Genomic DNA, 26,001 nt, shown 5'->3' with positions numbered 1-26,001 from the left:
ATTCTATAATAGCATGGCTTTATTTTATCATATATTTATTCGTTAATTTTAGTATTTTTTATAAGGATACTTATTTGAAACATTTTTTCGGTTTAATTATTCTATTTATTTAGCTCTTTTCATTTTTTTTTTTTTTTTCCTAATAATTTTCTATTTCTTGTTCTTCTTTTCTTTCTATATATAAACAAGTTTTTTTATCTTTTTCTTTTTTTTCATTAAGAGATGTACGTATTTTTTTTCCATTAATAAATAATTGATTCAATTCGTTATCTTCAAATAACTGAGAAGAAAGTCTAATGCGAAAATTTTTTTTTTCTTTTAAATTAAATTCATTTTTTAATTTATCAAATCCATCATCATTATTATAATTATCACATAATTCATTTTTTTCTACACACATATTATATATATTGTTTTTCTCTTTATCATTTTCATTTTTTTCATTCAGTTCCCAAATTTCTTTCCATTTTTCTTTCCTTTTTTCTTCTTCATCACACCAAAAATCTTCAAAATTTTTAAAATGATTATTATATGATTTGTTAAAAGTGAAAAATAACTTTTCTGTACACTTCATTATAATTTGACTATAACTTTCACAACACTACATAAAAAAAAAAAAATATATAAATATATATATATATATAAATTCACATAAATGTTCCAATTTTCATTTTTATAAAAGAAAAATTATTTTAAAAATGAAAAAAAAAAAAAATAATAAGTTATTAAAATACCTTTAAAAATTGCTCAAAAGATTTTTTTTTATTTTCCTCCAAAAATTTACATAAGATTTTTTCCATTTTACGTAAAGAAGAAAAATAATTTTTACTTGATTTTTCCTTAATATTTAATAAGATATTCTTTTTTATTTCATCAAAATCATCTTTTTCTTTTTTTCTACTTAATTCCTGAATAATTTCATCTAAAGCTATAGATATGCAAAAATTAAACGTAGTTTTTTCGTTCATGGAATTGTTCAAATAATAATGAATCTAATAAAAAAAAAAAAATAAAACATGATGAAATAACCGAATATAAAATAGGTGTATCTAATTATATATTTGAAATGTTTATTTTATATATATATATATATATTATTTATACTTGAGGTGGTGGTAAGTATTCCTCTGAAATTGGGGATATAATATTTTGATATTTGTCATATATCATTTTTTTTTTATCTAAGTAAAATTTTATTTTTTCTTTATTCAAAATATTCAAGTCCCAAAAATTGTGAGCATTCTTTATATCTTTCCAATATTCTATTAAAAAAAAAAAAAGAATAAAAATATATATAAACATATAATTATACATAAATAAGCAAAGAATAACAATAGAAACATAGAATATTTTCATAAATATTAGGAATATATTTATTATGTAAGTATATAAAAAATATATATGCAATCTATAAAAATTTTTCTTTTATTTAACCAGTATACTGTGAAACATTATCACAATTAGATAATATTGTAGAAAAACAAGTGGGTAATACTATTTCATTATAAGAGGTATGAGAATAAATTTTCTCTTTTTGATCAATTATACTGAATAGTATAAATTGCTCATCATTTTCTGAAATAAGATTGTTAATATAATATCTATAAAGTAATTCTCTATTCTTTTTTTTTGCGTTTATAAATTCTTCTTTTTTCTTTTTAAAAAAGTATAATTCTTTACTATTTTTGAAATTTTCTAATAGAGAATCTTCTTCTTTAGTGTATGTAGATACTAAAAAATAACAAGATAATTTTTCATGTTTAAAATATTCTAAAAACTCTGTGTGATTATTCACTATTATAGCAACATCATAATTATCTAAATTAATATCCTTATTAATTTCATGATTGAATAATAATATGTTCGAAGAATTATGTAACGAATAAAGATACAAGAGTATTTGTATTAATATTACTAGTTTCTCTCCAGAATAACATATTAGTATTTTTTTTTTTAAAACGCAAAATTTTTTTATAATATTTTTTAATAATTCAAACTTTTCTGATATGTTAAAATCTTTTAAAAAAAAATTTTTTTCGTTTAACATCAATAGTGGATGAACACATGCAAGAATTTTATTTTTATCATCTACATTATCATATATAAATTTTTGAATACCACTCATATATGTTAAAATAAAACATTTTCTATTCTTCCTTTCTAATAATGAATTTTGTTGATTTGTTATACAAAAATTGGAAATAAATTCAAGCATTAAATTACTTAAAATTTTTTTATCTTCTTCACTATGATTTAATTGAAAAGTGCTATTGATTAATGAATTATTAGAAATGTGGTTATTTAAGAAAAATAATGAACTTAAAAAGTTCCAATTATCTGATAAACAATTTAATATTAATATTTTTTTTTTTACATTTAAAAGGGATAAATCATTTAATATATTTATTTGATTTAATAAATTAAAATGACATAAATCTAACAATATTATATCACAAGTAACATGTAAAATTTTTGGCAAGAAATCTATACATATAATAAGGTTTGAATATAAGTCGGATATTTTATTTTCTATTATACTTTCTTCATTTTTATAAACGGTTATATTTTTAAAAGAGAAAAATAACTTCTTCCATGTTACAGTATTAAGTATTGATGTTATAATTAATAAATTTTCATTACCCTTTAAATTAGAATTTATTATATAAGAAGCTTTAAATTTTCTTGAATTACTTTTTTCGCTATTTATAATAATAGTATAATTTTTATCATATAAAAATTCCACGTAGTTATAAGGTACACTAAAATTTAATTTTTCTTTTTCGTATTCATTATCTTGAACATTTTCAAGACAATCAACAATTTTTTCTATTCTATCATTTAATGTGTTTTCTTTAATTACTTCATTTTTGTTAATTTCTTTTTTTTTTTCTTCTTTTTGAATTCCCTCTTCTACATCCTTTTTCATTTCTATATTTTCTTTATCAACTTTTTCAATCTCTTCTTTTGTTATTTCTTCTTGAATTTTGTTTTTTTCTAATTCTTTTTTTACAGATATTTCTTCCTTCTTATTCACCTCATATATATACGTTTTTATTTCTAATTTCCTTCTCACATTGTTAAAATAATCAGAATACATATTTAATTTTTTTTTAATTTCACCAAATTTTTCTTCACAAATATTAAAAAGTTTTTTTTTTCTTTCTCTCATTTGGTTTGTTTTGTCTTTATATTCATTGTAGTAGTCACTATATTTATTATAAAAAGTATTAAATAATTTACTTTTTGCTTCATTAAAATTTATTCCTTCTTGTTCTTTATCTTCAGTATTATTAATAATTATATAATTATTTTCAAAAAATCGTGAAATAAAAATGTTGTATCTTAATTTCATTTGTATTTTATATAATAAAACCTTTTTTTTTTCTAAAGATAAAATTTTATTTATGCTTTCTACTAAATTATTTTTATCATTTTTATATATATAATAAAAAAGGTATCTTACATATTTATTACGATAGATTAAATCTCTAACATTCATAATTTCCTTCATTAATATTTCAATAAATTCATAATGATGATATGGTAAATTCTTTATTAGATTTTCTTCACAATTCATATAAGTGTTATTTGAATAAGAATTATTATTTTTTAACATTTGCAAATAATTGTATATCTCATTATATATTTGATCATAAAAGAAAAAGTCAAATGGCTCAATCACATATTCATAATAATTAATATCAATAATATTTTCATTGTTAATATTAAGAGGATTTAATTTTTCTATTATTTCGTTATTTAATTCTTGATATTTATTTTCGTAATTATTTATTTCATTAAATGTGTTATTGTATGTATATAAATCATTATTATTTTTATTATTTAAATAACAGTTAATATTTGTAATATTTTTATCATTTTTATTTATATTATAAGTACTATTATTTGCTAATGGAATATTGAAATTATTATTTGAATTACCAATTTCATTGTTATTATTATTATTATTATTACTATTATTATTTAAATTATCATCGTAATTATTATTATTATTATCATCATTTATATTTTGATTCTTTTCACTATTGCTGTTATTATTTAAATTATCGATGTAATTATTTTGATTACTATTATTTTTTATATTATCATAGTTACTGTTATGATTATTTTCATTATTACTATCTTTATTTAAATTATCACTGTAATTATTTTGATTACTATTATTTTTTATATTATCACTGTTATTAATATTATTATTATTGTTACTATTATTATTTATGTTATCATAATTATTATTATTGTTACTACTATTATTATTTATGTTGTCATAATTATTATTATTGTTACTATTATTATTTATATTGTCATAATTATTATTATTGTTATTATTATTATTTATATTGTCATAATTATTATTATTGTTACTATTATTATTTATGTTGTCATAATTATTATTATTGTTACTATTATTATTTATGTTATCATAATTATTATTATTGTTACTATTATTATTTACATTGTCATAATTAATAGTGTTGCTACTATTATTATTTAAATTTATATAGTAGTTACTGTCTTTATTACCATTGTGTGAAGGATCATTATTATTATTCATAACATTTTTATTATCAAATTTAAAAGAAATAATATCCATTTCTTTTTCAGAACTTTTATTTAAATTATTAATGCAAAAATTATCTTCCTTATTTTTTGTATTGCTATTTATGTTACTATCATGAAAAAAATTATCATTTTTTTCATTTTTTAATCCTATATATACCTTTTTATTAAGGTTATCAATATAATTATAATTTTTCGAATTTCCTTTTTCTTCCAATTCTTGTTCATTTATTTTTTCTGACGTCTGCTGTGTTTCATTTTTGTTTTCATTTTTATGTATTACTTCATTCTTTTCAATATTTGGGAATTTATATTTTTCATTAAAATTATTTTTCATCATTTCAAAATTTTGATTTGTGTTTAGTTTATTTACAAAAACAAATGTCTCATGGAAACTCATTTTATTATCTTTATAATTAATATAATTTTTTATAAATGTTTTATTTTTTTGATCGTTATAATTATCAATATCTTGAAATAGCAACTTATTCCATTGATTTATTGAAAAAATAGAAATATACTTTAAAATAATAAAATGAATATACACTAATAAGTTATTTATATAAGTAACTTTTTTTAATGTATGATTAAAATAAAAATGATTATTATTAACTTGTGGTTGATTTTGCGATTTGATGAATAAATTTGATTTTTTATTTAAAATATTTTGAATAAATTTCGTTTGTGAATACGAAAAATTCTTGCAATTTGTTATTCCGTCATTCATTTTATTTTTTTTATGCAAATGTAAACATAAATCTTTCTTATATTCTCTTTTTTTTACAAATTCTATATATAAATCAACTTGCTTATTCAATCTTTTTAATGTTACTATATCAAATAAATACATATTTCTTTTTTTTTCTTTCTCTTTTTTTTTAATATATTTAAATACATATAACAATGCTCTTATCCTTTTATCTTTCAATTTCTTTTTCTTTTTACATGCATTATATAATAATTCTAATATGTTATAATAACTATTTATATTATTATCATTTTTTTTATTTTTTTCTTTTATTTCATATATTTTATCTATATCACTTAAATATTTAATCACAAAGGTATTTATTATGTCAGAATTGTCATTAAAATTAAAAAGGTCATCACTTTTCTTCATATTGAGATAATCACTAAAATTATGGATATTTTTTAAGTCTTTTAAATTATCAAGGTGTGTATTATTTTCATTAAGCACATTATTGATAGTATGATCTTCTGTAAGAAAATTTTTGTTATTTTTATTATAAAATGATTTATTATCATAATTACTATTCTTAAAGTTTTCATTTATTTTTATATTATTATCTATGTTATTCCCAATTTTGTCATAAAAAAATGCTATATTATTATTATTCATCATAGTAATTTTGTTTTCATTACTATTTATATTAAAACTATTTATTTCTTTTTTTGAATAACCATTATTACCCTCCAAAATATTATGATTACGATCAATTTGATTATTTCTATTAATTGTACTTTTTTTTTTACATTCTTCATTAAAATTATTTTTGTCTATATTAAGACAACTATTATCTTCATCATTATTTCTTATTTCTTTTTCATTTAAACCTCTGTTTTCTATTTCTATATTTTTTAAATTATGCAAATTCTCACTTGATATATAATCTCTTTTGCAATTTAATTGATTTTTGTTTTCACAGTTACTATAATCATAAACATTATAATTACTTTTATTAACATCCATTTTATTACTCTCTTTAATTAAAGAAAATTCATTTTTCTCAATATTATAGTAATTATTACCATTAAATTTATCAATTAATATATTTTTGTTATCTTCACAAATTGAATAATAATTATTATTATTAAAATCATATTCAGTATAATTATTATTTAAATTAAATAAATGATTTGTATCATTTTTTTTTAAAGTAATAACATTATTATTATCTTTATCTGTTTCATTTGTATTATATGAATTAATTAAATATTTGTCTTTTTCTTTTATATTTACTAAATTATTACTAACTGTATTCATATTTTTATCTATTAAACTATTTACTTTATTGCTATCAATATAATAATTAACTAATGCTTTATTTTCATTATCATAAATTATATTGTATGAATTATCATTGTTAACATTTATATATTTTTTATTATTTCGGGATTCACTTTTCGCATTATCTACGAAAATTCTATCTTTAATAATATCATTAGACTTATATAAATTATTTTTTCTTATATTTAAATGATTATTATAATAATGATCATTAAAATTTTCATTATTTATACGGTGAGAAATATTATTATTGTTTGTATTAAATTGTTCATTACTTATATCACTAACTTGTGATATATTTTTTTCAAAATAGGTGATGCCTCTATTGTTCAATTTATATAAATTAATATTTTCTTTTTCATTTATACAATTTTCATAATTTATCTTCAAATGTTTACTGTTATTATTACTATTATTAGTGTTACAAGTAACAAATACGTTAGAGTAATTTTCTAGAGATATATTTTTATCATTACAAGAATTCATATTTAATACATTTATATTTGAATTTGTATTATATTCATTTTTGTTTTCCATATTTAAATTTCCTTTATTTGATTTTTCATAATTTATATAAAATTTATCATTTTTCGTTTTATCTTTATCATAATTTATATTGTGTTTTTCTTTATTGTTAATTTCATTATCGTTATTTGTATGTATATTTTTTATATGTGAATAAAAATTTTGTTCTTTTTTATATATTATGTCATTACAATTTGATACTTCTTTTGATGAAGATGAATTTATATTTGAAGTTTCATAATTATTAATTAAATTGCAATTATTTATTAAGAATTTATTATTATCTGCATCATTATTTTCTTTATATTTATTTAAATAATTATTATAACTTCTCATATGATTACTATTAATGTTATTAATAATTTTATTTTCTTGTTTATCCTCCTTAATATTGAAAGAATTTAGTTTAATAAAATTTTGATTTTTTTCTACGTTAACATCAAGGTCTTTTTCATTTATGCCACTTACATTTTCACAAAATATTTTTTTGTAATTATTTTCATAATTATGCATTTTTAAACAATAAACAAAATTCTAATAACTAAACAAAAATAAAATAAAAATATTCAACTTTAAAAAAATATTTAGAAGAAAAATATATGTAACAAAAATAAAATGTTATATGAGAAAAAAAAAAAAAAAAAAAGATTTATTGTATTCAAAAATTAAAAAAAAATAAAAGCTATATATATATATATATATATCCTAAAATATATAAAACTTTATTTTGAAATATTAGCGGCTTATTTATATCTATATAAATATAATTTGAAAATTTAAACATAAATTAACATCTCGTTTGGCCATTAAAAGAATATTATTATATTGTTAAAAAAAAATTTTTTTTTTATATATATTCATTAATTGCATTTAAAATATAAACTTTTATTTAAAAAAAATTAAACATTTAAAAATATTAAACTCATTTATAAATGTGTTTATTTCTATATTTACATTTTTTCTTTTTTTATTTTCTTTTTTTTTTTTTTTAGAACAAAAATATAAGCTAAAAATATATATAGTAATATATATTTTTATTTATTTTATTTATTTTTTTTTTTTTTTATATATATATATTTTTATAAAATATGTATTATAGGAAAGTATGCGAAAAAAAAATTATTGTATATAAAATTTAAATTGAAAATTAATGTAAATATAAATATGTATATTTTTCAAAAATTTTTAAGTTCTAATTTATTAAAATATGTATGTTTATTTTCTTTTTTTTTTTTTTTTTTTTTTTTTTTTTGATCCTTGTAACTTTCAAATGCACGCGAATTATATATTAAAAAAAAAAAAAAAATTAAAACTTAAAATTTTAAAGAAGCAACATTAGATTAATTTTTTTTTTTTTTTTTTTTTCTTTTTTTTTTGATTTATACTTTTTCTATTATTTGTTTTCTTTTTTTTGTTACTTTTTTGTAAAAACTTTCTATATTATAAAATATATTATTTAAGCTAAATTTTTTTTTTTGTAAGATCCGTTGACTTAACTTCTTTTTCTTTTTTTTGTGGTAAACAGTTTTTAAATATTGTTTGTCCCTTTTCTTAATTTTACCTTTCACTTTATTATTTTTCCTTTTAATTAGCATTTTTTTTTATATTTTTTAATTTTAATTTTTTAATGAAAAATTGCAAGGGTTATTATTATTCTTATTCATATAAATTTGATTTCGTTTTTTATAAAAACTTATATAATGTGGAATCTCATTAATTATAATATTGACACTGTAATAGATATACTTTAATGAAAAATTAGAAAAATAAAAAAGTATAAAAATATACTTATATATGAGAAATGGAGGAAGAATAAATAATATATGAATTTTTTTTTTTTTTTTTTAAGTAATATTTAAATAAATATTTTTTTTCCTTTTTTATAGGAAACCAACAGTAAATTTACATTTTGGAACATTTTTGGATATGAAGTAAAAAGAAAATAATAAAATAATATTTATGTGACAATAATTATTTAAAAAATTTAATATTATAAAAATTAATTATATGTATGTTTATATACTTCAATATGACTAATTTTTGAAAGGTTTTATAATAGCTTTTATATCACTTTTTTTTTTTTTTTTTTTTAAAGGAAAAACAAATTCAAAATGAAATAAATGATGAAATCAATAGAAATGAAGATAAAAATAATTTAAAAATTGAAGATAATTTAGGAAATGATTTAGTTGAAATATGTGACAATTCAATCTCTGATAAAAAAGAAAAGAAAAAAAAAAAAAAAATTGAAAAAATCAAGGAAAATAGGAATAAATCTCCATTTTTAAGTGATCTGAGTTCATATGCTGATTATTGCACTAGTGATGAAGGAAATGAGAATTATAAATTAAATTTAAAAAATGATGAAATAATATCTAATGATAAGAATGATGAAAATTGTTTAATAACATCAAAAGAAAAATTAATTGAAAAAGAAGAGAAAGTAAATAAAAGAGAAATAGATATAAACGCAGATAATGAAGTAAATACAAATAAGGTAGAAAATGTAAATAAGGAAGACAATACAAATAAGGTAGAAAATACAAATAATGATGAAAATGTAAATAAGGAAGAAAATACAAATAAGGTAGAAAATGCAGATAAGGTAGAAAATGCAGATAATGAAGAAAATGCAAATAAGGTAGAAAATGAAAATAAGGTAGAAAATGAAAATAAGGTAGAAAATGAAAATAAGGTAGAAAATGCAGATAATAAAGAAAATGAAAATATAATGTCATCTACGAACGAATGGTTTTTTGAAAAGATAAAAGGAATTTTAGATCCATCAATAAATCAAGAAAGTATAAGTGAATTAATAACAAACAAATATAATAGCTTTAATGAAGCAAATGCAGGTATATTTGATTTATTAGAAAATTTATTATTAAGAAGTAATACTCAAGAAAAAATGGAACTGAAAAAATCACAAAAAAGCCATTTTTTTTATGATCACCATAATTCAGTTGATGATTCATTTAATGATCATTATAACTTTATTAATTATTCAATTTATTGTATTAATAAAGAATTATCTGCCACTGTAGAATTAGAAGCTACAAAAATGATGAAAATTTATAACAATGCATATAATAGTTTTAAAAAAGAAATTAATTTTAATGATGATATATATGTAGATTTACTAAATGAAGGAGAAGAATTTTCCACATTAATTGTTGATGAAAATGATAAAATAAAAAAGAGAATTTTAAAAATTGAATTTTTAATTTTAATAAATATTAATAGTGATAATTACAATAACATTATTGAATCCCATAATGTTCCAACTCCAAAATTAAATTTAGAGGAGATATTTAAAATTAACGTAAATTAAAAAAGTAATTAAAATAAACGAGTTAAAATAAATATGAATGAATAAAAGAAACAACATTAATATATTTTAAAATTTTATTAGAGAATTTTAAAAGTAATGTTAAAAAAAAATATTTAAACTCTTGTTATTAATATATTAATATAATTTGTTTATTCATTAGAAGAAAATAAATTTATTGAAAATTTTTTTTAAAATATATTCTATTTTTTAATGTTTTGTATGCTACTCTTTTAAATATTTGTTTTTTTTTTTTTGACATTAAATTATCCTTTTTTTTTTTTTTTTTAAGTATAACTCTATATATGTATATTTTCTTTTATTTATTAGAATTTTCTTATTGATATAATAAATAAAAAATATATTTGATTATTATTATAAATATGCAATTTTAACATTTCTTTATTTTATTTTTTAATTTCTACTTATACAAAAAATATATATATATATATATATATATATATATATATGTAATGTAAAAAAAATAAAAATAAAGTTAAAAAAGAATACAAAAAAAAAAAAAGAATAATTATATAATTAAACAACATACACTATATATATATATAAATTTAAAAAAATAAAATAAGTGTTAAATAATACAAAATAAATACTTAAAATATATTGGTGAATAAAAAAATAATAATTATTTTTCTTACTAGAATAAATTTATTAGTTTATTAATAATGTATATTTTGCTTAATTTTTTATGTCACTAAAAAAATAAGAGATATTAGATTTTATAAAGAAAAAAAATTATTTTTTTTTTCCTTTTCTTTATTTAGATAAGTGTATTCAATGTGTTTTTTTAAGTTTTCCAAACTTAGTATCACAAAATTTATATTGTCTTCTTTTACTATTTTTTTTGATTTTATATTTCTTTCAATGACTTCTTTAGCATATTCAGCTCTAGCCAAAATAGCTAATTGCTCATTTATTTTATTGTTTTTTAAATATTCTATTTTCTCTAATTTTTTTCTACTATCATTATATTTCATTAATTCTAAATGTGACTTTACTTTGTTTTTAATGGCTATTTTTTTTTTTTTTGATAAATTTTTTATTTTATTTTCCCAGTAATATATTTCATTTATTTTCTTTTCTAATATATCCTGTTTTTTTTTATCAAAATCTGTTAAATCACATTTTTTCATATACGAATTCTCTAAAAATTTTTTATATAAACTATTGGATATTTCATATTGTGTATCTGATTTTTCTATTAATCTTATATTTGAATTTTCTTCTAGCTTTTTCAAGTTGCAATTATTTAAATAACATTTAGAGCTTTTGTTTATTATATTTTCCATACATGAGTACTCATATATATTGTTTTTTAATGGTGTTTCAATCGCTACTGCAAATTTTTCTTCAAAATTTTTATCAAAATTAAACATTATAAATTTTTAAAAAGTTGACAAATTCATATATTTAAATAGTTGATAAATAATTAAAAAATAACACTTTTAATAAATTTTGCTCAATTAAAAAAAAAAAAGATACAGTTTAAATCAAATCTATCTGATAACAATTGACAAAAAAAAAAAAATCCAAAAAAAAAAACCAAAAAAAAAACCAAAAAAAAAAAAAAAAAAAAATTATTTTTAAGATATAAAAAATTATTACTTAAAAATACTTGGAATAAGTTAATAAATTTTAATTATAAAATAGGAATGTACGTACTTCTGTAAGGGTATCAATAATAATTTTTATGTTACTATATAATAATTAAAAAAAATGTGTTTGTTTCATATATCTTTTTCTTTTCTTTTTTTTTTAAATTAAATTTATTCATTTATATTTATATACATAAATATGAAAGTTCATATNAAGATAAGATAAAAAAAAAAAAAAAAAAATTAAACAATCTTTAAAGATACGTATATTTTAGTTTATATTTTTAAAAGCTTACAATGAATATTATTTGAATGAACTTTAACAAAAAAAAAAAAAGAAAAAAAATATTTGAATAAATATTTAAATTTTATTTTAATGAATAAAAATTAAAAAAAGTTATAGAAAAATTAATACATATATTTTAAGAAACAAAAGAAAATAAGGAAATATTTTCTTTAAAATAATATTTGTATATTTGAATTATAACGTTTTTATTATATACTTATAGTTTTGTTATATGTTTTTTTAATTTTTTTTTTTTTTTTTTTTTTTTCTCTTTTATTCAAATGTCATATATGATCTGATATTCGTTTTTTCTATTGAATATATAAAAATTTGTTAAAAATGAAGAAAAAAAATTCAATTTGCGATGAGGAGAATGAAAATGTAAATATTGTAAACCTTAATAAATATGAACCAATACAATTTATTGATGTAAATGCAAAAAATATTTTTGATTTCGACTTAACAAAATTAGATATAAGAAAAGTGAATAACCATATAAAGTTAAATGATATTTGTAAATTATATTACTATTTAAACAAAAATTCATTGTATTATGTATCAGAAAAAAATCCATCTATATCTGATATATTATACTTAGAGAATTTTTGTTTAGAAAATAATGTTGAATATAAAATTACGAAAGATGATAATAAAAGATCTGAGCCTAATAAAGATTTTTTTTGTAAAAACAATCACGAAATTAAGTGTGACATTAAAGATGGAGAAAAACATTTAACAAGTGATACAAATTGTGATAAAACCGAAAGTTGTAAAAATGATAAAGATATTGATAATGTAAATATGGATACAAATGATATAATAAAAAAAGAAAACAAAATAGATTCTTTTGACTGTTCTCATGATTCACATTCACCTTCTTATTCTTCTTCTATTTCGTCTTCTAATTCTGATTCATCTTATTCTTCGTTATCATCATCATCGTCATCATCATCTTCTTCTTCATCTTCAAACATTTCAGATAAAAGCAGTGAAAATAATAATATGAATAAATTAAAGAATTTAGAAATAATTAAGAAAAATAGTGAAAATAAAGAAAAAATAAAAAAAAAAAAAAAAAAAAAATTTAAATCCATATTAGGAAAATTCAGAAAATATGATGTTATTGGTATTAAAGGATGTAATAAACAATCTTACATTTCTCAAATTTATAAATTTGTAAAAAATGATGATAACACAAATATTATCTGTCAATGGATATATAATTATAGTGATTGTAATAAATATTTATATAATAATTTTGAAAGTCATTTAAATAAATGGACTGTATTACCATGTTTAGGTTATTTTGATAAGAATAGCATAGAAAATATAATAAATAAAATTGAAGTGTATAATTTTTATGAATTTTTATATTTGTTCAATGATTTTCCTTTATGTTGTGAACATAATAGGAAATTAAAAATTGATAATTTTCAAAAAAATTTAAAACATAATATTGTTTATAATTCTATTGATAATGAACCCTTACTAAATTATAATGATGAATCAAAAAAGAAAAATATAGAAAATATAAATGAAGATGAAAAAGAATTAAAAAGTAAAAATGAATATAGCAATACTATTATTAGTGGGAATAATCATAATTGCAATGGCATAAATGTCAAGTTGGAAGAAAAAACCATAGAAGAAAGCACCATAATAGGTAATAAAGAAGCTGAAAATAAGCAAAATGATGATAAAGGATCATCATATAATGCAACAAATATAAATAACAAAAATATCTGCATATATGATGAAGATATTGTATTCAATGAATTAAATGAGGAATATAAAATAAGAAAGAAAAAAAATTGCTCCTTCAGGATATTTTATTACGAAAATTTTTTATGTAAAAATACGAAAATAGTTCCGAATATTAAAAAAAATTGCATTATTCTAAATAGAAAAAATAATGAAGATTTAAATTTTTTTATAAATGCTAATTTATATGATAAAATAAAGGATAAAAATAATATATATTATCAAGAAAATAATGATTACGTTTTAAGTTATAAAAATTTCGAATTTCTTTATTATTTTTGTTTTAATTGTAGGACATATTATGATATTAACATAATTTTTTCTCATATAATATTTAACTCTGTTAATAACAACACACCATCAAATAAAATGCATTTGTTTCTCCAAAGGTATAAAAAATTATATGATATAAAAATAAAAAGACAAAAAGTTAAACAAACAGATATATATTTTATATGCTTAAATTGTATTAATAATAATATATTTTACGTTAATGAGCATATAGAATATTTTTACTATTTTTGTGATTTAGTAAATTTATTTAATCATAATTTTTTATTATATAATGAGCATATTAAATGTATTTTCAATTTTGATATTTCATTTTTTTCATTATATAATGTTATAAAAGAAAAAGCATTACTAGCAGTTAAAAAAAAATCGCGTTTAAATGAAAATATGAAAAATACACTTTCCAAAAAAAAAAAAAGTATTTATTCTTCTATATCTAGTAAAAAAAAAAAAAGTCAAGAAAAATTAATTAGCAGTAATAATAAAAGCAATACATTATCTAATGAAAGTTCTCTTTTCTTATCTAATGAAATTCAAAAAGATAAAATAGAAGAAAAAAAAAACAATTTTTTAATGACAAATGAAGGTAAATGTGATACAAAAAAAATGAGAAATAAAAAAGAAAAAGAAAAAATTTATGAAAAATCTGCTAATGAAAAAATTAATAAAAATAAAGGAATTAAAAAATATAATTCTAAAGATGATAATGATGATAATCAAATATGTGGAGAAAGTAATGAAGAAAAATGCAAAAAGGATATCTATGAAAAAAAAAATTATAATGATTTACAGAATACAAGTGATAATGAAAAAAAAGATGAAAAAAGTGTAATGAATGAGATTGAAGTTAAAAAAAATATTAATGGTAATGAAAATAATAATGAGAAGATTTTAAAAAATAAAATGAAAGAAGGTGAAAATTTTGATAATTACATGGGAAAAAGAGATACCAAAAAAATGAAGGAAAAAAAGAGAAAAAAAAAAAATGAGGAAGATGAATTATTTAATGAATGTTGTATATCTAGTGAAAGTGAAGACTATTATTTTAATGAAAACGTAAAAGAATACACAGATGAAGATATTATAGAAGAAAATCAAATATTAAATGAAGAAATTTACAGTGACGATTCAGTTTTCTATAATGATGAATATACCTCTAATAGAAAAAAAAAAAGGAAAATTAAAAAAAAAGGAAAATTAAAAAAAAAGGAAAATATAAAAATGAAGAAATTACCTGTAAAAGAAAAAAGCGTAAATGAAGAAAATAATAGTAATATTTTTGAGAAATCAAATAATGAAAGAAAAGAAGAATATCAAACATATGAAGAAGAAATAGAAGAAAAAGAAGGTGATTACAATGAAGAAGAAGAAGGAAATATAACAAAGTATACTAAAGTGATTGATAAAATAAAACAGTGTTTAGATGAAGAAAATATGAATGTTAATACAAAAATTATTAGTAAAAATATAGTAGAAAAAGTTATACAAATATATAAAAATAAACTAGATGTGAAGATGAAATTATTTTCTTTATGTAGTAATTTATTAAGGAAAGATAATTCTGAATTACGAAAAAAAATATTAAATGGAACAATAAGTTGCAGTGATTTAGCACAAATGAATTCATCTGATTTAGCTCCAATTAGTTTACAAAATAAAAGAAAGGAATACGAAAGAAAGTATTTTTATGAAAATATATATTTACGAGAAGATTATATAAATTTAAAAAAAAAAACCATAAATGATGAAGAGGAAATATTTTTACCTAATATTATATATGAAGAAAAATTAAACTCAAAAGAAAAAAATTTAAATAATAAAATTGATATTAATAATAAAGAGGACAAAGATTCATTAATTATTAAAAATGATTCAATAAATGACAAAAAAATCAGTAGCTGTGATAATAATCAAAATTCTGATGATTATATTAAGAAAAATAATACTATGGAAAATGAAGATCAAACTAATAACACATATACTATCCCTTCTATAGAAAAATATGATTTTGAATATACCTATAAAAATTTAAAATCTATATATGAAAATATGCCTAAATTTGTTTCATCTCCAATTTTAACATTTTTAGATAATTCTTATAATAGAATTCTTTCCATTATAGATGCTAATAAAAATAATGAAATTTAATCTTATTTCAATTACATTTATTATTAATTTTTTTTTTTTTTTTTTTTTCACTCTGTTTATTTTAATATATATATATATATATATATATATATATATATATATATATATATATATATATATATATATATATATATATATATGTATATATATTTTTTTTTTTTGTCTTTTTTTATTAAAACACGTGTATATATAAAGAAAGAAAAAAATTATGACAAAGTTATATTTATTTGTTATTCTATCTAAATTTTTTTTATATTTTTAAATGACTTAAATATATTTTATTTTATGTAAGTTGCTTTGTGTATTTAATAGTCCTTTTAAAATGAATATATATATATACTTTTATAGAATTAAATAAGATTTATAATATTTAACTACTTCATTTTCATTTTTCAAATTTATATTCATAAAATTTTTATATTACTTTATATTTTATACATATATATATATGTCTCTTGTATTTTCATTTTGTTATTATTTTATTTTATTTTATTTTTTTTAATATATCTCTATATAAATTAAGTAGAAGGGAAAAAGAAAAAAAAAGTAAGTTCCTATGTATTTTAACTAAGAAAAAAACATTTTATTTTTCTGTTTTTGTTAAATTTTAATTTATTATATTTTTTTTTTTTTTTTTTCATATATTAAACATTTTTAGACAAAAGGAATAAAAATTTTCTTTTTTTAATCTTTAATAATTTAAATATTTTCTTTTTTTACTTTAATTTTTTAGTTATTAATAATGTTTTTTTTTTTTTTTTTTTTCTTTCACTTTTTAATTTTTAATTATTTATGTTTCTTTTTTTATTTTTAATATTTTTATGAAGTAATAGTTTGATGAAAATTAAAAAAAAATACATTTGAAAATTTTTTAGAAGATAAAGTTAAAAAAAAAAAAGATAAGTTAAACGAATTAAGAGTAGCATTTATAAATCATGAACAAGAAGATTGTGGAAAGAAAGATATTTTAAATAAAGAATTTTATGAAAAAAATGAATGAAGAAAATTTAAAAGGTATTAATAATAAGGAAAATGTAAATCAAAATAAACCAAGAGAAATAGTCAACAGTTATAACGATATAACTGATATTGCTGTTGTAAGTGGGGTATCTAATAAAAATGAAGAATATATTTGTAATATAAATAAGGAAAATGAAAATGTAGTAATAGATAATAGTTATACAAAACATAAAAATGAAGGAATTATAAATATAGAAAACAATTCTAACGATAATATTAGTACTAGTATTATTAATAAAAGTATACGTATTATAAATGATAGTATTTATAATATAAAAAATAATTTAACTAGTATTAAAAATATTATAAACTTAAATGAAGAATCAGAAGAAGAAACAATTTCGGAGAATTATAAAAGTGACGAAAGTAGTATTGTAAAAACTTTTGAAAATTTAAAAGATGATGAATATTTGGATAGTAAAAATAATGAAGACTTGGAATTATTATTAAAGACAGTAATAAATACAAAAAAGGAAGAAAAACAATTCACAACTTTAGATATCATTGATGAATGTATATCTATAGGTAATATTTATAGTATAAATAAAAGCAAACAATTGCTTAATAAAGATAATAATTCTGTAATAAAAAACGAAAATTTAACTAATGAAAAAAAAAGTTCATTCGAAAATAGCGAGGTAGATGATAATTATGTAGAAGATATTAATTTAGATAATTTAGATAATTTAGATAAATTTTTAAAAATTAATAAAGTAAAAAGCTATAATGAATACGGTATTGAGAGTACTTCTAATTGTTCATTAAATACATCAAATTTTCAAACAGGTAAAGAAGATAAAGTTTTTTTGAAATTTTTATATGTATGAATAATTATGAAAAATTATTATATTATAACATTTTTCTAAATAATTTATTAAAAAATAAAACAGGAATTAAGCAAAATTTCATGGTAGAAGAGTTATCAAATTCAGAACAAAAAAAAAATACGAAAAACAAAAGTGGAAATTTATATAAAGGTAAAATGAGTATAATAAAAAAAATTAAGAATATAGTTGTAATATGTATAAAAATAAAAAATAACAAAAATTTAAAATACTTTATTCAAATTTAGAAGAAGAAAAAGATAACGATGTTGAAATAAATGAAATAAATGAAAATACCATATATATGAAAAAAAACAATATACTTACAAAATATTGGTGGAAAGGTAACAATATTATTTTTACATTTTTTATTTTATTAAATATGTGTTAAAATATAATACAAAATAAAGAAATTTTCTATATATTTAAGTAATTTTAAGAGTTTTATAATTTTTAAATACTATATCATTTCTAAAAAGTTTGTCTTACAAATATTTTATAGTTTATTTATTGAACTATTTGTAAAAAAAAAAAAAAAAAATAGTACTAGTAAAATTGGAATAATAATTTTAACAACCTATTTAAAATTATTTTTAGTTTAATTTTTTAACTCTTTAAACTTTAAATAATACAATTTAAAAATTATATTATTTATGTTTTTTATTTAATAATATAAAAATCAATATAATTCAACATTTATTTATTATTATTTTTTTTTTTTCTTCTTTTATTTTTAATAAAAAAAAATAAATATATATATATATATAAAAATATTTCAGATACATTATACAAATTTAAAGATTTTTTACAAAATGAAGAAAATAAACTAACATATTTATTAAAAAAATTTTTAAAAAAAAAAAAGTTAAATATGTTATTAAAAGATAAAAAAAAAATATGTTATTTTATTTTACATTTATTTTTTTTCTTTTCTTATGCTTTTTTTGCCATTTTTTTTATATTCCTTAAAAGAATTTTTTATCATATAATTTTTGATCAAGATTTGTAAGAATTATTAAATAAAACTTAACTAACATATCTTATTAATGATTAAAAAAAAAAAAAAAAAAATACATTTTGTCTATTCTTTTTTTTTTAAATGATGCATTTATATTTTTAATTAAAATGTTACAATCTCATTTTTGCTGGATTTAAAATTAAGTATATCATTAAAGATAATTTTTTTCCTTTTTTTTTTTTTTTTTTTTGGTATAATAACAAAATTACCTCTATGAAATTTTTTACTAAATGTATATATATTTATATACATTGGAAATAAATAAATATTTTTTTGATAAAAGGTTTTTAAAAAATAAAATTATTATGTGTAAGTTTAAACTTAAAAAAAAAGGAATTATAGAATTAAAATATAAAACAAAAAAAAAAAAAAAATAAAAGTTTATATAGATTTGTATGTTTATCTAATGAAAGAAGAAATATATAAAATATAAATCTAATATAATAAATATAAAAAGGATATTAAAAATAACAATTTATGAAGAAAGGAAAAATAATCTTAATTATATGGATCAAATTATGGTAAAATAGGCTCATCAAATTTAGTTGCATTGTTACAAATTCCTCCAAATTTTTCTAAAAATATAAAGAAAATATGAAGAAAATATAAAGATAATAGGATAAAATAGTTAATATAAAACTATTTAAATAAATAAAATAAAAATATATATATATATATATTATGTTTTAGTTTTCTGTTTTATAGAAGAAAAATTTTTTAAGTTACTTTCTAATTGATCTAATTGAACTTGATCTAGCAATTTTTTCTAAAAAAAAAAAAAAAAAATTTGAATTATTGAAAATAAGATAAAAGTTTTCTTTTTATATTGAAAATATTTTTTATTATCATACTTCTGTTTCTGAAGATGTTATAGTTATTTTTTGTTGTGTAACAACCTGTTAATTAAAAATAAAAATTAAATGCAATAAATAAAAAAAAAAAAGAAAATTAAAAATTAAAAAAAATTTCATATTTTTCAATAGTTACAGGAATAATAGATTTAAGCATATGCCAAATACCAGTTACAACTAAAGGGGCACTTAAAACTAACATTTTCGATAGTCTAGATCTATAATTACACTTAAAAAAAAAAAAATTAAAATTTATTTTATTTTTTTTTTTATCTTATTTTTTATAATAAATTAATTTATTTTTTTATTTTATTTTTACACTTAAATTTCTAGAAATATCTTTTAAAGTAGATATAGGAATATTTAAAACACCACAAGAGGTTAAATCAATTATAACTCTCCATTGTTCAATTTTACCTTCAATTAATAATTTAGATATACAAAATTCTAAAGAAAAAAAAAAAAAAAAAGTATATATGAATTAAAATAAACAAAATTTATGATATATATAATGTATTCAAATTACCAAGCCAGTAATAGAGAACTCTTAAAACGTCTTTCTAAAATAGAGAAAAATAAATAAATATATATATATATATACATATATATTCAGATAAATAAAAATAATTGCATTTAAATAAAATTTAAAAAAAAAAAAAAAAAAAAAAAAATTCTAAATAACATAAAAATATAAATCTTATTATTTTATATATATATATATATATATATATATATTTACTGTATTTGCTGATATTATATTTTTGCAATTTATAATTATTATTGGGTGCATCTGTTTATCTCTTCCATGAATATAGCAATACCCTTTATTCTAAAAAGACAAAAAGTAAATATATTTATACTCAAAAAAAAAATAGTTTATTAATTTGTTTATTTTATTTTATTTTTTTTCATTACTAAAAATTCCTTAATTTCTCCTAAATGTATTGGAAGATTTTCTTGTCTCCATTTTATATGTCTTAACATATCATTATAACACTTTTCATAAATAAATTCATTTCTATATATATATATAAAAAGGGAGAATGTAAAAATATATATACATAAATAATTATTGTCTTTATATATATATTATATTTATGTATATTTTTAATTTTATAATTCCTTTAATAACCCTTGTAAAAATCTAAGCACATAATTATCGTCAAAAAATATGGTATCCTTAAAAAGTGATTCGTATGTTTCTAATATTGTATTTTTTGATTTTTCATCTTTTTCTTTTTCTCTTTCTTTTAATTTTAAATTATTAACATAATCTTTTAATTCTTTTATTTTCTGTTTTTCAAAATCATCTAATTCTTTTCCGCAAAAAATATATCTTATACTTTTATGGTTATGCTTATGATACTATAAATAAGAAAAAAAAAAAAAAAAAAAAAAAATAATACTTTTAAAAAGATATATATTCATAATGGAAACTTTTCTAATTTTATTATAAAATATTCTTACAAATTTAATCTCTTCTTCTGTGGGTTCATAGGCTAAAACTTCTTTTGAAATATATTTAGAAACAGAATTATCATCCATCATCCTTACTTATATAGAATATAAATTTATATAAAAATAAATATTTCTATTTTATATATATATAAAAAAAAAAAAAAAAAAAAATAATTATAATTTTACCTTTCCTAAATATACCTATTACTAAATAACTTCACGTATTTTTTTTATATTTTAAATTTAAATGGAAATAAAAAAATGTTCCACATAAAAAATAACAACTATGAATTGATATATATATATGTGTAAAAAAAAAAAAAATAAAATAAAATAAAATAAAATAAAATAATAATTATATTAATAATAAAATGTAATGTAAAAATAAAAAAAAAAATGCCAGAATTACTAATATAATAATAAATATCAAATTATTATATTTATTTTTTTTTTTTTTTTTTTTTTTTATTTTTATAACTCACACAAAGTATAATCTCTAGAATATATATTTATTTTTTCTTTCTTTTAGTTTCATATAAAAACTAAAAATACTTTTTTTAATATTCTTATATAAATATATATAAATACTATAATTTATATAAATTAAAATGATTTTTCTAATCTTACCTCTATTAGTATTTTCTCACTTTTAATGTTTTTTTCATTATTTTATTTTTACTTTGCAAATTTTTTTTTTTTTTTTTTTTAAATGCATGCAGTAAATTTTATCTAAACGTAAATATACACATTATATATATATAAAATTATATTTTACATATATAGATTTTTTCCTTTTATTATATATACATCTCATAATTTCGCTATTTTGTATATATTTAAAAGAAATGTCCAAAATACAAAAGTATATAGTTTCTAATTTATAATAAGATTTATTAAGGTAGTCTTAATTTTTCTATTAATGTAGGCTTCCAGCCATCTAAATTATTTAAATTTTTTTTTAAAAGTTCATAATATTTCACATTTTTAGGAATTATATATTTAATAATAGTAACATCAAGATTTTATAAAAATTAATATAAACATATATTATTTTTATTCCATTTAAATAATTATAATTTTAAAAAAAAAAGGTAAAATATATATTAATATTTTAAATATAAATTTGAAAAAAAAAAAAAAAAAATTTAAGTATAAAAAGGAAAATAATTGTTTCAACGTATAATATTCCTTATATGTTTTCACAGTTATCTTGTCATAAAAAAAAAAAAAAAAAATGATTTAAAAAAATAAAAATAAATATATGCTGAAATTTAGTAAAATGGTTAAATATGATTTACATATAAGACAAAGAATAATAAAAAATTAAGATTAAACTAAAGATCTACATTTTTGTTATATCTTTTTTAATTAGATAAAAGAATATAAATGAAAATGGTTGTACTAAATTTTGTATTATTATTTTCTAGTTTTGAAAAAAAAAGAAATATAATTTTTAAAAATTATAATTTTTTTTTTTTGATATAATATTTTTAGAGAAATATTTTTTGAAATAACCTTAAAGTAATTATCCTCTATTTATATTTTTCTTCTAAATTATATTCTGATTTATTAATAAATTTATAAATAGTATGAATCATTAATATAAAAGTAAATACTATCTGTTAATTGTAAAATTAAAGAAACAAATAAAAATGTTAATATATTTTTTAATATTTAAAATATATATATATATTTTTTTTTTTCTTTATATTTTTAGTGTAAAATATATATTACTAAAATAATAGAACATAAAAAACCGAAGAATGAAATATAATCTGTTTTAAATGCTTTTTCTAAAATATAAGTCATGTGTTTTTTTAGTCTAATTAATAATCTACAAAAAAAAAAAAAAAAATATATATTTTATTATAGTGAATATAATTTGTTTTTTATATAAATTATGAATATATAATAACATTTTTGTTTTGGTAAATTTTTCAGTTTTTGAATTAATTTTATGGTTCAATATATCATCTGTATGAAAAAAAAAAAAAAAGTAAAGAAAAATATATACCATTAAGATAAAAGTTCATTATTTTTTTTTTAATAATTATTTATATATTTTTATATTTAAATATTTCTTTATTTCTATTTTTACCTATTATTCTATTTATGTGATCTAAATCAAAGTAGTTTTCAAAATAATATTCCTAAATAAAAATTTAAAAACATAAAAAAGTACTTAAAAAAAGAAATGAGATGTTAAAAAAAAAAAAATTTTTTTACACGTGGATTTTTGCTAAATACAACAATTTGAGGATATTTTCTTGAATCAGTTCCATATAGTTCTAAATTCTATTTTAAATAATTTTAAAATAATATATATTTTAAATAGACAATTATAAATATATATGTATGTATGTTATTTTTTTATATATATTAAACTAGTTATGATTATATTTTTTAATTTTTCACTTCTTCATAAGAATATCCATCAATAAATCCAAAAATGAAATGATTCAAATTTTTGTATCTTAAAAAAAATAAAAAATAATAAATTATATTTATAAATTGAAATTCCTAGTTTTTTTTTTTATTCGTTTCACACTCATATACATGATAATTAAATAATTTAAAAAACTATAATTATTTATGCATAACATATATATAAATAAATATGAAACTTTTCTTCTTTACTTTTCTGCATATTTAGTGAATTTTGAAATATATGAATTGTAACTTGTTTTTAAATCAAGTAACAGTAATATTAAATTATTTCCTTAAAAAATCAAAAAAATAAATAAAAGAATGAAAAAAAATAATAATAAAAATGATAATTTATTGTAAAATGGAAAATATAATTTTATTCATTTATCTTTATTCGATTTATAAATTTACCACTACTTCTTGTATTAAAAAAATTATGATGATCAATTTTATTTACTAAAGGAAATCTATTTTTATTTATGAAAGATTTTAATGATTCAAAATCCTATAAATAATTTAACATCAAAAAAAAAAAAAAAAAAAAATAAATACTTATAACAAATGATAGTTTCTTCGAATATATTTATTAAAATATGGATATTAAAAAAATATTTCTTTTGCATTTTTATTTGTGTTTCTTTTTTTTTTTTTTTTTTTTTTTTTAGGGGTTGTATGAAAATGTTAACCTTTTGATCTAAGTTATAAGTATCATGTTTATATAAACCTTTAACATATAAATGATTTTGTTCAATATTTAATTTTTTACACATTTCCTAAAAGTGAAAAATAATGAGTTTTTAATTTTTTTTTTTTTTTTAAGAAATAATAGATTTACATAGTATTATTTGTGTATTTATTTTATTTTAACTTCATTTTTAATATTTAAAAAATAATTTCCATCATAGTATAACTTAGCTGCCTTAATTAAATCTTCCTAAAGAAAATTTTTTTTTTTTCTTTATATATAGATATCAAAATTTTATATACTTTTGATATTTTAATTAAAATGTAATTATTTGTTAAAATTGTATTTTTTATCTATTGAATTTATTTGTTTTTTTTCTTTTTTTTTTAACATTTAAATTTTCAGAACAAATTAAGAAAATATTATCTTCTGTCTTATAAGAATTTAATTCTTCTTCTGAATGTATATTATAAAAGATTGGCCTTTTTAATGAATATAAAAAAAAAATAATTATTAAATTGTAACCAAATTGTTATATATAAAAAAAGGTTGAGAATGATATATATATATAAATAAATAAATAAGAATAACTATTTTTTTTTTTTATAAATTTTTTAATTCAATTTACGTTGTAACATAATATATCCACTTTTTTATAAAAGTTTCATTATTTATATAATTTGAATAAGTTGATAATAACTCATTTCCTTTAAACCTAAAATAACATATAATAAAAATTCAACAAAAAAAAAAAAAAAAAGTCCTTTTTTCTAATCTTTAATAATTTACATTTTTAATTGTGGTATATTTATAACATCATATTTTTTACAAATTTCTCTTCCAGAATTATCATCACAATTTACCTAAACATAAAAATATTATGTTTGATTAATTATATGTATATATATATATATATATATATATATATATACATGTATTTTTTCTATATTTTTCCTAGTTGATAATTTTTATATCATTAATATTAATTTATTTATTAATTTTCTATATACTTCCCCAAAATAAATTTTTTTTTTGTTTTCATTTTGAATCAATATTTTTAAATTAATTATTCTATTCCATATATGTTTACAATATGCACATTGAGGAGCATAACTTGAATAGTATTACGAAAAAAAAAAAAAAAAAAAAAAAAAAA

The 26,001-nt window shown here is 16.2% G+C and overlaps 7 protein-coding genes across 7 annotated transcripts; 3 read left to right on the top strand and 4 right to left on the bottom strand.

Annotated features, from left to right (window-relative positions):
• Positions 1-139: 139 nt before the first annotated feature.
• On the bottom strand, positions 140-7,648 carry PGAL8A_00354800 (conserved Plasmodium protein, unknown function; the record flags this gene model as incomplete). The annotated part of the gene is made up of 4 exons (XM_028672598.1): positions 140-601; positions 735-992; positions 1,105-1,262; positions 1,435-7,648. The coding sequence occupies 4 exons, from the start codon at positions 7,646-7,648 to the stop codon at positions 140-142; spliced, it is 7,092 nt and encodes a 2,363-aa protein (XP_028529135.1).
• A 1,187-nt stretch (positions 7,649-8,835) lies between these two features.
• PGAL8A_00354700 (conserved Plasmodium protein, unknown function) lies at positions 8,836-10,466 on the top strand (the record flags this gene model as incomplete). Its single annotated transcript, XM_028672597.1, has 3 exons — positions 8,836-8,868; positions 9,022-9,066; positions 9,231-10,466. The coding sequence occupies 3 exons, from the start codon at positions 8,836-8,838 to the stop codon at positions 10,464-10,466; spliced, it is 1,314 nt and encodes a 437-aa protein (XP_028529134.1).
• Positions 10,467-11,200: 734 nt separating this feature from the next.
• PGAL8A_00354600 (hypothetical protein) lies at positions 11,201-11,857 on the bottom strand (the record flags this gene model as incomplete). The annotated part of the gene is made up of 1 exon (XM_028672596.1): positions 11,201-11,857. The coding sequence occupies one exon, from the start codon at positions 11,855-11,857 to the stop codon at positions 11,201-11,203; it is 657 nt and encodes a 218-aa protein (XP_028529133.1).
• An 844-nt stretch (positions 11,858-12,701) lies between these two features.
• Positions 12,702-16,562, top strand: PGAL8A_00354500 (conserved Plasmodium protein, unknown function; the record flags this gene model as incomplete). Its single annotated transcript, XM_028672595.1, has 1 exon — positions 12,702-16,562. One exon carries the CDS (start codon positions 12,702-12,704, stop codon positions 16,560-16,562), a length of 3,861 nt encoding a protein of 1,286 aa, XP_028529132.1.
• Positions 16,563-17,545: 983 nt separating this feature from the next.
• PGAL8A_00354400 (conserved Plasmodium protein, unknown function) lies at positions 17,546-19,415 on the top strand (the record flags this gene model as incomplete). Its single annotated transcript, XM_028672594.1, has 3 exons — positions 17,546-18,368; positions 18,515-18,559; positions 19,186-19,415. The coding sequence occupies 3 exons, from the start codon at positions 17,546-17,548 to the stop codon at positions 19,413-19,415; spliced, it is 1,098 nt and encodes a 365-aa protein (XP_028529131.1).
• A 525-nt stretch (positions 19,416-19,940) lies between these two features.
• PGAL8A_00354300 (CRAL/TRIO domain-containing protein, putative) lies at positions 19,941-21,823 on the bottom strand (the record flags this gene model as incomplete). Its single annotated transcript, XM_028672593.1, has 10 exons — positions 19,941-19,999; positions 20,151-20,190; positions 20,276-20,320; positions 20,412-20,504; positions 20,595-20,722; positions 20,802-20,835; positions 21,015-21,104; positions 21,191-21,293; positions 21,408-21,640; positions 21,743-21,823. The coding sequence occupies 10 exons, from the start codon at positions 21,821-21,823 to the stop codon at positions 19,941-19,943; spliced, it is 906 nt and encodes a 301-aa protein (XP_028529130.1).
• Positions 21,824-23,265: 1,442 nt separating this feature from the next.
• PGAL8A_00354200 (protein disulfide isomerase, putative) lies at positions 23,266-25,957 on the bottom strand (the record flags this gene model as incomplete). The annotated part of the gene is made up of 14 exons (XM_028672592.1): positions 23,266-23,352; positions 23,468-23,567; positions 23,650-23,707; positions 23,832-23,883; positions 23,960-24,028; positions 24,149-24,206; positions 24,371-24,452; positions 24,572-24,665; positions 24,847-24,933; positions 25,029-25,094; positions 25,237-25,327; positions 25,474-25,560; positions 25,635-25,708; positions 25,856-25,957. Coding segments are annotated over 14 exons (1,107 nt in total), but the record flags the coding sequence as incomplete, so codon positions are not given.
• Positions 25,958-26,001: the final 44 nt, after the last annotated feature.

This window comes from Plasmodium gallinaceum, assembly GCF_900005855.1.
Source record: "Plasmodium gallinaceum strain 8A genome assembly, contig: PGAL8A_v1_98, whole genome shotgun sequence".
Classification (NCBI taxonomy): Eukaryota; Apicomplexa; class Aconoidasida; order Haemosporida; family Plasmodiidae; genus Plasmodium; species Plasmodium gallinaceum.
Note: the sequence above shows the minus strand (reverse complement) of the source record. Positions and strands in the feature narration are given on the sequence as shown.